This window comes from Protopterus annectens, chromosome 8.part0, assembly GCF_019279795.1.
Source record: "Protopterus annectens isolate FY-2018-M chromosome 8.part0, PAN1.0, whole genome shotgun sequence".
NCBI lineage: Eukaryota > Metazoa > Chordata > Ceratodontiformes > Protopteridae > Protopterus > Protopterus annectens.
In genome coordinates this window covers 1,640,484,116-1,640,497,837 of record NC_056741.1, presented here as the reverse complement: position 1 = coordinate 1,640,497,837, position 13,722 = coordinate 1,640,484,116, and the positions used below count along the sequence as shown (strand labels likewise).

At 42.2% G+C, this 13,722-nt stretch overlaps 1 protein-coding gene across 1 annotated transcript in view; it reads left to right on the top strand.

The window, feature by feature from the left end:
• Positions 1 to 13,722, top strand: part of NCAPD3 (non-SMC condensin II complex subunit D3) — a gene marked incomplete in the record, with an annotated part of 2,635,837 nt that overhangs the window by 1,598,326 nt on the left and 1,023,789 nt on the right. Inside the window, 1 exon segment of the mRNA XM_044081165.1 lies at positions 11,254 to 11,333. Within this exon segment, the coding sequence (XP_043937100.1) occupies positions 11,254 to 11,333 (80 nt within the window).

Genomic DNA, 13,722 nt, shown 5'->3' with positions numbered 1-13,722 from the left:
TGCAGAATCTGGGCACCACCACTTCCCTCCTTGGGAAATTGGGATTCAACATCAGCTTTAGGAAGTCCGTCATCGCCCCCTACACAGGGACACATTTTCCTGGGTTGTCGAATCCAGACAGAAAATGAGTGTCCCTTCCACCTCAGAAGGTACAGGATCTACCCTTGTCTCGCATCGCGACCAGGAAGTTCCTCAGGGTGCTGTGATTCATGGCTTCAACCATTCCCATGGTGCTAATGGCAAAACTCCACATGAGGAAATTCTAGTAGTTCCTCAGATCTCTGTGAATCCAGGATTTTTACCCATTAGAATACAAAGCCCCCCTCATTCCTTGTCTAAAGAAGGAACTGCTCTGGTGGATCCAACAGATAGACATAAATCCAGGATAACATTTGCATCCCCTCATCCCAGTCGTAGAACTCTACACAGATGCATCAGACGTGGGCTGTGGGGCGGCCTTAGGCAAATTTATATTTCAGGGAGCTTGGTCTCCCTCCCAGAAAACAGAACACATCAACATCCGGGAAATGCGAGTATTGCTACCAGCTCTACAAGTATTTCACCCTCTTCTTTGCCCAACTCTTCATAGACGACATGACAGTCCTCTGGTATGTGAACAAGCCGGGGGGAACCAAATCCTACCTCCTTTGCAGGTTGGCTCTTCAGGTGTGGGAATTTCTTGCTCAATATCCCATGACTATTCAGGCAATGTACATTCCCTTCATCCGGTATCTCGTGGCAGACTCCCTGAGCAGGTCCCTAACTCAATCCCATGAATGGATGCTTTACAGGGATGTGTTCCTGGACATAGTCCACCAATGGGGGAATTCCTCAAATAGATTTATTCACCTCCCCCAGTGAACAGACAACTTCCAAAATTTTGTGCCAGAGTTCCAATCCTCTGGTTTGGAAAGTAGACACCCTCACCTTCTCTTGGAAGGGGTTGTTTCTGTATGCATTCCCTCCCCTTCCTCTAATACCAAAGATCCTATTCAAGATTCGACAGGCCCAACCAAAAATCTTGCTGGTGACTCCCTTTTGGCCAAGATAGCACTTGTTCCCCCCTCCTTCTGCATATAGCCAAGGGCCATCACCACAAGTTACCACACAGAGTGGACCATCTCATACAGAAGAAAAGATCCTTGATACAGCCACACCTGTTAACACTACAGCTGAAACTGTGGGTCACAGGATTCTAACTTCAGGCACCTCAGAGGACTTCAGAGGACGCGCTCAGGGTTTTGCAGGAGGCCAGAAAACCCAATACTAGAAAATCGAATGTTTCCATATGGAAAAGATTTTCGCTCTAGTGTCTCACCAAGACCCACTGACGATGAGAATCCCAATGGTTTTGTCTTACTTGTGTGAATTGTTCTCTGCTGGCTTGGCTTATTCTTCTGTCAAAGCACACGTCAGCTATTTGTGCTTGTCTGCCTCTGTCTCTCCCTCTAGCATCCAAATTTGAAGTGAAACAATTCCTTAAGGGCGTCCTTCACATGAGGCCTCCCAGGAAACCTATTCCTCCTCCTTTGGACCTTAATTTTGTACTGGAAAAATTGACCCTAGCTCTTTTTGAGCCCACATCTTCAGCCTCCCTTAAACATTGCTCTTGGAAAACTGTTTTATTAGCAGCCTTGACTTCAGCTAGAAGGATGTTGGCACTAAAAGCCCTTATGGCTGTACCCCCTTCTTGGCCGTTCATAAGGACAGGGTATCCTTTAGGCATAAAAGAAGGATTTGTTCTCAAGTGGTTAATGAGTTATCCCTTAACCAGTCCTTTCAATTACCTACCTTCTTACCTTCTCCCCAAAATCACAGTGTGAAGGTACCGTACTCCTTAGATGTACAAAGACAACTTAGATTTTACCAGGACAAGATTAAGGCCATCAGAAAATTTGATCAGCCATTTGTGAACTTTCTTCCCATGACTCTGGGTTTACCTGTGTCCAAGCAGACTGTTTCTTTTTGGATTTCAAAGACTATTTGCCTTTATGTGCTCCTTGGAAAGTGCCTGTCTTTACCTGTGAATGCTCATTCTACCAGGGCTATGGCTTCCTCTCTGGAATTCTTCAAGGGCTTAGATTACAGAACCATCCTTGAAGTAGTCACCTGGTCTTCGATTCATACCTTTACCAAACATTACAAACTGGATGGCATTTCCAGATCCAGAGCCGGATTTGCTAAAGCTTCATTGAGAGCTCTTCTGTTCCTTCCTCCTCCCTTCCTTATTGAGCTTTGGCACTCTCCCTCTAGTTAAGAATACTGCAGTAAGTGAATAGAAGACACAAAATAGTTCTGTAAAATCTTACCATAACTATAGATGCCCTCCTCTTCACTACGGCAGTATTCTATCCAACCCTCCTTCCCCCTAGTCTATTGTTTTGTTTGGATGTACTGGCCATTCATGTCCTTAGACTGGCATTCCCCCTGGAGCAGTCAATTCTGAGGATGGTACGTGCGTACTTCACATTTATGGCCTACGTCCGACTGCAGCGTATGTGCAATGTCCCACGCACCCTAGAGTAGTATGAGTTCTGTATACTGGCCGACATCAGGTCACCTTTTGGTTGGAGGTCCCTCAAGTTAAGAATACTGCAGCACTGAAGATAAGGGAATCCATGGTTATGGGAAGATTTTATACAACTCTTCTTTCTCCCTCGAAGACAAAAATTACAAAAACCTCTTCTCTGAAACCATCGTCCTCCTTTCCCTCATCTTTGGACTCCTCAAGAAAGAGGTCTCATAAGGACCCAGTCTCAATCCCAGCTCCAAAAAAGGCAAAAATACAAGATCCTGCTAAGAAGAAAGTATCTGAGCCAACATCTCCCAAGTTGGATTCGATGAAGATAAAGTTCTTGGATCTGACTTCATCGGTTCCCCTGCAATCCAGACCTGACTTTTAGCCGACTGCCAGATTACTTCCTAGAACAAGGTACTCCTTGTCACTGGATCTGGTCCCTGACAGGGTAGCTTTCCCATTTTTAGAAAGACCCAGGTCTCCATCCATATACTCCACTCTCTCTTCCAGAAGAGAAGATGATGTGGAGAGACTGGTGAGGAAGATTCTGTTGTCGCACAGTCAGATTGTGTTCCTTCGGCTCCTAACCCTCTGGGGTAGGAGATCTGTATGTCTGCTGCTCTCCCTTTATAGATTCCTCCTCTGACTCCTGATGCTTCAGAGTTTTTGGATCCGAGCTGTCTGGATCTGTCCGGCTCTAATCAGAGGATTTTCTCTGACAACTCTGGTCCCAACGGAAACCGAGAGCTCCCGGAGCCGTAGTTTGCCTGTCAGATTCGAGTAGCTGCATTCAACTCTGAAGCTTTCGGAGCCATCTCTGCACCTCGGTGCCTTGGTACTGGAAAGCTCAGCTCCGGCTTCCACCTCAGACGTTTTGCCATCGGAGAAAGGGAAGCCTACAACTCAGAAGCTTGTCTTCTGAGATCCGACAACTTCTCTGTCTTCATGCCACTCTGCTTTTGAGGCTGGGAAGAGAGTATTTTCTGCCTCAACAGTTATGACGGAACCATCCACTTCAGATCCTAAGTCTTCTACCATGATGTCTTAGTACTCAGAGCCTCACCATCTCCTTTCAAAGGGACAGCCTGTACAAAAATCCCAGGCTCCCACCCAGGGAATCGTAATCTTTTCTTCCGATACCTTCCCAGAGCACCCCACTGAGGAGGTCCCTAAGAAGAGGTCGTGGAAGAGGAAACGCACAGAGGAGTCAATCACTGAAGAGAGAGATTTTGAGGAGGGCAAAGAGTCCCCACGATCACTTCCTGAAGATGTCTCATTTGGGGACGTTCTAGAAATTCTTAAACGGAGATGTGGTTGGACACTCAACAGCCCTACATCTGAGGAATCTGTTGTCTTGAAGGCTTTTGGTACTGGACCCTCTACCTCCTGTGTGACTTCACCCAACGATGAGATAATTGACTTGATCTCACGGCAGGAGTGGAAGGACTCAGACACCATACACCCCATTCCTTGCAGACCAGATAGGGTAATGGCACCACCTGCTGCAGATAGGTAGTTTTGGAGAAAGGGAGTTCCTGTTGATGCCATGGAAATTGCGGCGACCACCAAGAAAGAACTAGCCGAGGAAAGTTCTACTATCCATCCCCCCAACAGGGAGTCGTGGGCGATGGACAGATTTGGGAAGCGTGTCTATGCCTCAGCAACCTTCGCTTTGAAGTCTCTGAACTATTTGACGCACCTTACTAGACTACAGAAGGATTTGATCAAGGAGTTATTAAATACCATTTCAGGTGCTGTTTCTGATGAAGTTTAGGCATCTGTTATTTCCCAGTTGATGACCCTGCAGTCCATATGCAGCTCATCCATGAGGTTGATCTGGCATGCAGTGTAGGGAGTCTCAAGGGCAGCGGGTTCAGGCATTTCCATAAGGAGACATGACTGGATGCTCCTCTGTGAGTTTGTGGAGCCTTTCAAGTCCACTTTTGTCAATGCTTCTTTTTGACATAACATCTTTGTTCAGCCCCAACGTAAAAGACACTCTATCCAGGTGTGAAAAAGACTGAAAGACCCTATCTGCCGTTGGCTGTGTTTTTCAACTCCTTGATAGACCTTTTCCAGGAATCAATGAGATGGTTGAAAACTATGGTTCAAAGTCTCAGGGTCCTTTTCAAGACACACATGGAGGAGGTTCCCTTAGGGGTAGAGGAGTGAACTCTAATGGATGAAGGCGCCCCATGGCAGAAGTACACCGCAGATCATTCTTTGACAAACCCTACAAGTGCTCTAGAAAGGAGGATCGATTGCCCACCTCTGGAGACATTCATGGGACGATTATCCCTGCATCTGAGAACCTGGCTAGATATAACAAAAGGCAGTTGGGTGCAGAAGATTAGTTCCAGAGGCTGTACAATACCCTTTTTCTTTCACCTCCAATCTCAAGAAAAATCCCTGATGTTCCACCCTGTCAGAGGTTGCAAGCAGCAATTCAAATACAAAAGTTGCTAGAAAAAGTCCCACCAGACCAGGTAAAGTCTGGAACTTACTCAATGTTTTTTTTGGTGCCAAAGAAAACAGGGGACTGGAGACCAATTCTGGATCTTGCCAAACTAAACAAGACAGTTCAAAGAACCAAGTTTCGGGTGGTCATGATTCAGTCTATTCTCCCCTTTCTGGGCAAGGACAACTGGATGTGTTGTATAGACCTTCAGGACGCGTACTATCATACAAAAGTAAACAGATGATCCAGAAAGTACTTACACTTCCGGCTGGGAGACGGTCATTATCAGTTCAGAGTACTGCCCTTTGTACTCACCATAGCCCCCAAGGTGTTTACGAAGTGCATGGGCAGTAGCAGCTCATCTGAGACTAGAAGGATTCAGTGCGTTTCCGTATCTAGACAACTGTCTCATTTCCGCTCCGACCAGGCATCAACTCAATGTGAGCAAGAGACTAGGGTCTCCAGACTTGCTGTCTTCTGGGGATAACCATAAACTACAAGAAGTCTCATTTGCAACCAACTCAGAGTTTAGAGTTTATAGGAACGATTCTCAGTACAGAAATAACCATTGCTTCCCTTCCATTACTGAGAGTTCAGACTATAAGATTCCAAGTCAAAAATATAATTTGCTGCATGTCAGTTTCAGCCCACATGGTCCTTCGCTCTGGTATCAATGGTGGCAGTAATAACATTAGTACCACTTGCCAGGTTTCATTTGAGAATTCTTCAGTGGATCGTAGCTGCTCAATGGTCAGTTCTTTCAGTCTAGGTCTTAAAGATAGAATCACTCACACAAGTGGTGGATTCATTCAGACAAGGTTCTACATGTTTGTCCATTCATTCCCCCTCAACCCAAGGCCATAGTGACCCCAGACACCTCCCAGCTAGGGTGACTGGGGGTATTATCTGGGGAAGACCGTCCAAGGCACCTGGTCCCCCGAGGAGGCCAGTTTTCATATAAATGTCCTAGACATAACCGCAGTGCTGTTAGCATTGCAGGTATTTCAGAATGCTCTTCCTCTGGGAACAGTTGCAGTAGACTCGGACAACCTGTCAGTCGTCTGGTACATCAACAAACTGGGAAGAACCACCTCCTACCCATTGTGTTGAGAAGCTCTCAGAGTATGGCAGTGAGCAATCTCTTCCAACTGCTTTCATTTGGCAATACATTCCAGGGAAATCCAGTGTGATAGCAGACAAATTGAGCAATTGCATTCTTCTACATCATGAATGGTCCCTCAACAGAACAATTGCGAACACAATCTTCCATCAGTGGGGCTAGCCTTGCTGCAATCTGTTTGTGTCCCCCAAGCAACAAATGCAGCAGCTACTTTGTCCTAACCCCCCCCCCCCACAGGGGGAATCCTCAAGTGACACTGTACTTCACAATTGGCCCCCCAGTCTCTTTTATGCATATCCTCCCCTCCATTAATTCCCAAATTTCTTCAGAAAGTTACAAGATTGAAGAGCAAGGTCCTCCTCATTGCCCGTAATCGGTCTCGACAAATTTGGTTTCCCTTCCTTTGGCCTCACCTGATTAAACCACCTTAGTTTCTGGATCAGACTCTGGACCTGTAATCTCACCCGACATGCATGACGCATCCAGACATAGTAAACCTCAGGCTCACTGCCTGGTTTCTCCAGTTCCATTAATAGCCAGACAACCTATGCACACTTCTCATGTCCATCATATATTTTGCCCTCCCTTAAACCTTTCTCCAGGAAATTATACTCCAGCAAATGGAAAAGATTTGTTTTTGGGCTCAAAAACATAATGTTGAACCTTTTATAACCTCCAGTCATAATATCTTGAAATTTCTAGCACATCTTTTTGAAGAAGGAGCTAATTCTTCTAAGTACAATTAGCAGTGATCTCAAGTTTTCATGTTGGAATAAATGATTTTTCTTTAGTGTCCCATAAGTTGAGCATAGCATTTTTGAAAGGCACTCTACTATTGAGGCCCCCTTTAAAGATCCTTGGAAACAAAACCTTGCGCTGCAGTCTCTTACACGGTCTCCTTTTGATCCCTCAGCTACATGCAAACTCGAATATCTTTTATGGAAAACAGTTTTCTTAGTAGCCATTACTTTTGCCAAATGAATTTCTGAGATCCAAGCATTGTGCTCAAAACCTCCATAGCTGATTTTCCATAAAGAGTTACCTTCTGTACCAACCCATCATTTCTTTCAAAGTTGGTGTCAGAATCCAGTATAAATCCATCTATTTGTCAGCATTCTTTCCCAAATTTTCTAACAAAGAAGAATACGTGTTACATTTATTAGATGTTCATAGACAGTTGCGTTTTTACTTACATAAGACTCAAAACATCAGAAATTCTGACCAATTACTTGTTTCATATGCAGAACCAACATTGGGTTAAACTAGTTAGCAAAGTTACTCTATCTAGATGGATAACAAATGCATTTCCTTTGTGTATAACAAATTGAGTATTGCTCTGACAAAACCTGTTCAAGCTCATTCCACCAGATCCATGGCAACTTCCTCAGTTTTTCAATTTGGAGTAGAGTGTCCATGGATGATATTTGTGCAGGAGGTACTTGGGCTACTACCCATACATCTGGTCTCCAGTGGAAAGGGGGATCTTTTGGTTCTATGGTACTCAGGAATATCCTTTCTTGAGTCTGCCCTGGAAATTAGGTAGCTGGGGACTGTGTCCCGTCAGTTGAAGACGGAATGAAAATTGATGACATCAGATAAAGAAGTTAATATACTCACCATAATGTTCCATCTGTGTTGTCCATTTTCATTCTTCCTCAGCTTTCCTCCCACCAACCCCCATCCTTAAGGCTTCTGGAAGAATGAGTGTTTGAAGGACCTTTATTCCCTTATTTTTTACATAAACTGTAGATGTAGCTTCTCCATGATGATTTCCATTGTTTACTCTCTGCTGTGGCAGCAAACAAGATCTGAGGTAATTGAGGTTGATGTATTGTGGATAAGGGAGAAGCTTGAGAGTTTTTGGTTGCCATGAGCTTTAGCAACGGCCGAGTTGGATCCGAGGGATCGGATTTGAACCCATCAGTTGAGAAAGAATGAAAATGGACAAAACAGATGGAACATTATGGTGATAGAAGGTACTTAACTGTTTTTTTGTTTGTTTTTTAATATCTTTTCTTGAATTTCTACATATTGCTAACCTATATTTATCAGCAAGTAGTAGTCACTACTCATTTTCTTGTGTTTGTAACCATCACATGCCCTTCTGGGGGCAGGCATCCTGATCAGAGCTTGCTTTCTTCTAAAGCTTTATCTTCCCCATAGTGCTCTGTGATGGCACGGTTGAGATTATAATGCCCATGGCTAGACTGTCGCATCTCAATTCCATTCACTTAAAATCAAAGAACAGAGAAGTAGTGCTAATTTTGAGATACCTCTGTACTAGTATCATTTTTGCCTCTTAAAAATGTTTTTCCTACTGATGTTACATTCTGTTAAAATCAACCCATTTCGGAGATTACTGACTTTTTTGGGAGATACTGCTTTTGTGTGCTTCGTTTCCTTCTCAAGTTACTCCTCCCATTTTCTTTCCCTCAGTAAACCACAATATCACATTTCCTGCCCAGCGAGTTTTAGTTGGTCACCTATGCAATGCAGTAGACATCAGACAGAATTGTCTGCATGGTGTGCCAGTAAAAGTGTTCTGTCACCTCTCTTTTTATTCTTGTCATCTGAATAGCACTTTCACAGTTAAGTATTGTTACAAAATGCTTCTTTCAGTCCTTAACTTACAGGAATCTAAGTATTCTAGAAACTGTGATTTGCTCTGTTTATTAGAATTCATATTGGCTACTCACAGCTGTTGATATGTCTGCAAGCAAATGCTCTTATCCACAAAATAATATATTGTCATATTTCGGCTGGATCATTATATAATAATGCAGTTGTCAATCTTGTTACCTCTCAGGCAGGCCACTGATGTTACCTTATACTTTTCCTTACTGTTGCTTTAGTATGCACAGAGAAATTTCCATTGCACATTTTCTGAGGTTACTCAATGTATTACTCTGTAAGTGCAATATAATGAATATTATCACTGCCCTTAGCAAACATGCCCACTTTTCTTTCCGAGTTAATGGCAAAACTGCTTTCCAGTCTACACTGCTGCATCCTTTTCTATTCACTCCTACCCAAGAATTGTGACAATTCATTGAGAAATAAAAAGTGACTGTCGTAATATTTGTGTTTTGTAATGTAAACTAAAGTTATTTTTAAGCAATTTGCAGATGACCTAGCAACAGTTTCAGTGGCTCCTGTTGCAATTCTATTAACTTTTTTCCTCAATGAATATTATGATTATTCCAACGTACTCTTAATTCTCCCACTCAGAGTTGTGCTCATTGTCAAATTTTGATTAGTTGGTAATTGTAAGAAAGACACAATGGCCAAGTCAGTTGTCAAGTTGTAGCCACACACACATGTAGCAGTAAAAACACACTGCTGACATCAGCTGGCAAACACATAGGCATCAGGTAGGTGTCCCTGTGCCTGTGTTCCACACTTCTCTGTTCTTTTGTGTTAAAGCAATTACTGCATGAGAGCACATGATGTATTTGGTTTAGACCGTTAGATTGTGGACATTGCAATTGTGATTGTACAGAGAACCATAATGGCTAATTTTGGGTGGTACATTATAGTGTGTTTGTGTGCGTGTGTGTGGTTACAGTTTGAGAAGAGAAGGACTGAGGACCAGTCAGTACAAGCCAAATTCATCCTGGAGATATATGCCATGGAACGTATTTAATAAACTTAGAGACCATGGTCTGAGAGAGGAGTGAAGTTCTCGATTAGATTGTGCCTGAAAGTGGATTGTCAGGCTTTGGAATGGCCTGGACCAGTGTGTCCACTCAGCTGGCAACCTTCTCATCTGAGTTTGAGAATTATGTAATATAGTGGAAGTCAAAAGGTTAAAAACTGCAGTTATGAAGTCTCTAGGGACTGAACTCTGGTGAAGTTTGCAACCATATCTACAGTGAAAAACCCAAAAAGACACATGTAAGGATGTCATCACAGGTCTCTGTAGTACAAGGGTACTGTACAGGTATCGTACTGTGAGCACTGTAAAGGAAGAGTCCTCATGAGGGTGTCTGTTGGAGATAGCTGAAGTATGACGTTAAACCAGAAACCTGTGGAGTAGAAGTGTTAGCCCGAGTGCAGTGTTAGACCAGTAGGGATGTGGAAGGAAGCCCCAAGGTGAGAATAATTTTATTCTGTAAATCTAGTCATACACAAGTTGCACTGGAAGTTCCTGTAAGTGCTTAAGAAAGGAAACTTAACAAGGCTGCATTGTTTTATGTGTAAATTTGTAAGTCAGGTGCTATAACCTTTAATTTTTATTTGGTTTGTGTGAAAGCTGTGTGTGATATACTGAAGTTTTTTTTCCAAGTTTGCAGTAAAGGAACTTATTTTGTCTAAAAAGGCATACTGGTTTATATCAAAAGATGTTAAAAATGTGGATAAATATATTCTGTTTGAACTAATGACCACAATGTATCACACAAATATTAATTTAATCATGTAAGCAATCTGTATTTCTGAAGAATCCATGTGACCCTGTTGGGGTAAGGGTACTACTACATTTAGTGTAGCATGGGTGAGAAGAGATTACTTTTACACAGTGGGCGTACTGCTTGTTTTGTTAGCTGTGGTCATAAGTGCATCTTCTAGGTAGTCACTTTTTCTGGAAAAATTCATACTGTCCTTAATTTAGCTTTGTTTATAAAATGATATGCATTTTGTATTGAATGTGTTCTTCTATAAAGGGTAGGAGACACTGTTGTCATAATTAAAATAAAATTTCTTTCCAATTTCTAAACTTATTGGTAGTTTGACCCAGAAGCACACAAAATAATTTGCTATTCAGTTGATTAGTAATTCATTCAAAGGGATGATGGTAGTAAATTCTGGTAAGAAACTGCATTAAGGATATGTAAGCATCACTGAACAGATACTGTTTGTCACTCCCAAGGGCTGGAAATTGTCATCTGTTGTTTAGATTTGGAGGTGCAGATTAATTCTGAGTTTTGTTGAGCAGGGAAAAAAGGGCAGCACAAATGTTTATGATGGGAGCTTTTTGCACAAGATGTTATAGATATTCTAAATGAAAAACTAACATATGACAAGACTATGTAGCGTTTATTTTCAAGACAGCTTTTTTTTCAGGGGTTTTAAACTTTTGTAATTGTTTATTAATTTGTAATTTTCAGTTAGCAGATGCCTTCTCTTTTTAAAATTAATGCTGAACTACTTTATTTGCAGGAAGAATTTATAAAATGGAAAGGCTCCCTCTTTTTCAGATTTGTCAGCATTCTTGTTGATCCAGATCCCAGCATTGCAAGGTATTATCTTTGTTGTTCATGGTTAACGTTATGGAGTTTAACTTTATGGAGATGTTGGCTTTACTGATGCTAATGTTTTGGAGATATTGTGCATGATTATTATATGAAACTTTTTCAAAACATAAATCCTGTACCGCATTTTTCTTTTAAGTAAAGACATGGCAGTGCTTCCACATACAAAAATTTCCATTTATTATAATGCTTTAACAGAGTTTGTAACAAAGCACATTCCTGAACTGAGCACATTACGTCCCAGATAAATTCATTAGAACTGCTGGTATACATCTGTGAATATCTTTAATCTTATATCTCTTACTATATTTACCACTTATAGCGCTTACTAAATTTACCAGTTTGCCAAACTGAATATGCAAATATTGCATGGGTTCCCGTTTTTTTTTTTTTTTTTTTTGAGGGGGGGGGGTATTGTATTTTACCCTTTCTCCTCGTCGAGCATCAGATTTCCTACAATGTATTAACCTTTTTGTCCCCTTGTACAGGTAAAAGCTGATTGCACTGGCAGTCATCTAAGTAGCCATACTCAACACATTTAACAGATGATGCCTTGTGGCTATTATTTTATCATTTTACATTTGTTGACCGGGATAGTCCGACTGGATACATGTCCATTTTCAGCAGAGGCTCGGGGAGAAAAGCTCCAAACTTACAAACAGATAGACAGGTAAGTTACAGTATATGCAGAAAGATATTGTATTAACATACAAGTTACAGTCTCACATTTCAAGCTTATGAGGAATAGAGTTTATATACAGAAATATACACAAATATGTTACAGTTTCTCTTATCAAACCTATAGGTGCAGTTTATATACAGAGTATCTGCAAAGATATTACAGGTTCTCTTTTCAAACATTTTAGTGTAAGAGGTTAGTTGCTATGAATAAGAAATTGCAGGGATATGGAAGTAGATGAGGTTTTAGTCTGGGTTAGTGCAAGAACATAACCAGGGAGTTTTAAAATACTTAGTTAGCTTTTTTTTAACTGATTAAGGGAGAAGTTCAGAGTAAGGTCAGATGGGAGCGAATTCCAGGTTTTGCCTACTGAATTTGCAAACAAAGATTCTCCAGATAGGTTGTTAGCTTTAACAGACTGAACCAAAAGTTTTGTAGTGGAATGAAGAGGCCTAGCGTAGGGATGGATAATGTTTTTAAGGGAGGGTGTTTTTTCTGGATGGTTAATAACTTTGAATGCTATAGTAAGCTGATTAAATTGAATTAGCCTGGGAAGTTCTAGCCAACCTAAGAGGTGTAGGTTTTGACAATGGTGTGTCCTGTAAGGAGTACCTGTGGCAAACCTGGCAATTTGATTGTAGCTGCTAGAGAGTTTGACGAGATCAGTTTTGTTCAAGTTAGTGAGTATTGGTGAGGCATAGAGTAGAGTTGAAAGCAGATGGGTACGGGCAATGGCAGTCCTAGCTAGAGGGGTTGAGAAAAGGTTTGTTTTTGTATAGGGAGCCAGATTTATTTTAATGGATGTTCATCGTGCATACAGCTGCAGTCATTACAGATGGGTTATCCTGCTGTCAGGCAGGTCCTCGGTCGGCCGAATTCCAAAGTCCAGGTCCGGCGTCTGTTGTCGCTTCTTCCCTGACGTCAGTGCGGCAGGGGTATAAGAGGCAGCCGACACCATTTTCTTCAGTCTTTCTTGCCGCGCGGTGCTCGAAGCAGAAGTAGTTGGCAAGTGCCGGTCGGCCAGCTCCTGAGATTTACGAAAGTATTTCAGCCGAAGTCTTCTTTAAAGCTAAGTACCCGCTAGAAACTTTTCTTGCCTCAGACCGATGTCAGACTAAGTTAATAATTGCATTTCTTGTGGGAAGCAAATACCACATAAGGATTTTCACTCTTTCTGTATACCTTGCTTAGGGCCAGACCACGACATCTCTCGGCCTGCCGTTTTTGTGCTAGGTTCAACAAGTGCACTATTAAGTGTCAGGCAGAGTTCGCCCTTCATTATTTTGGCAAAAAATGTAATTATATCATGTCGTCGGATACACCGACGCCAGTTTTAAGCAAAAAATGTAAAGACAAGGACCGACATCCGAGGTCTGCACCGAGTACTGAGACCACGCTTAGGCCGACTACCGGTTCTCAGCGAGGTGCCTACGCCGCCCCTGACTACCGATAAAACTATTTTATCGGTGACTTCAGTACCCGAGGTCGCAGGCTCCTCGGCCTCCATTCCCACTGCAGATACCGATGCCACTCTTGGCGGGGAAACTGAAAATTTAGTGAGGTTTACCATTTCTGAAGGTGTCTTCAGGCCTACCACCTTCTCTATTAAATCCCTCACTAAATCTAAAGCTGCCATAAAATCTAAAAATCAGGGTCCTCAGACCTCCTCCCAAGGCCCCATGCCTGAAAACTAACTCA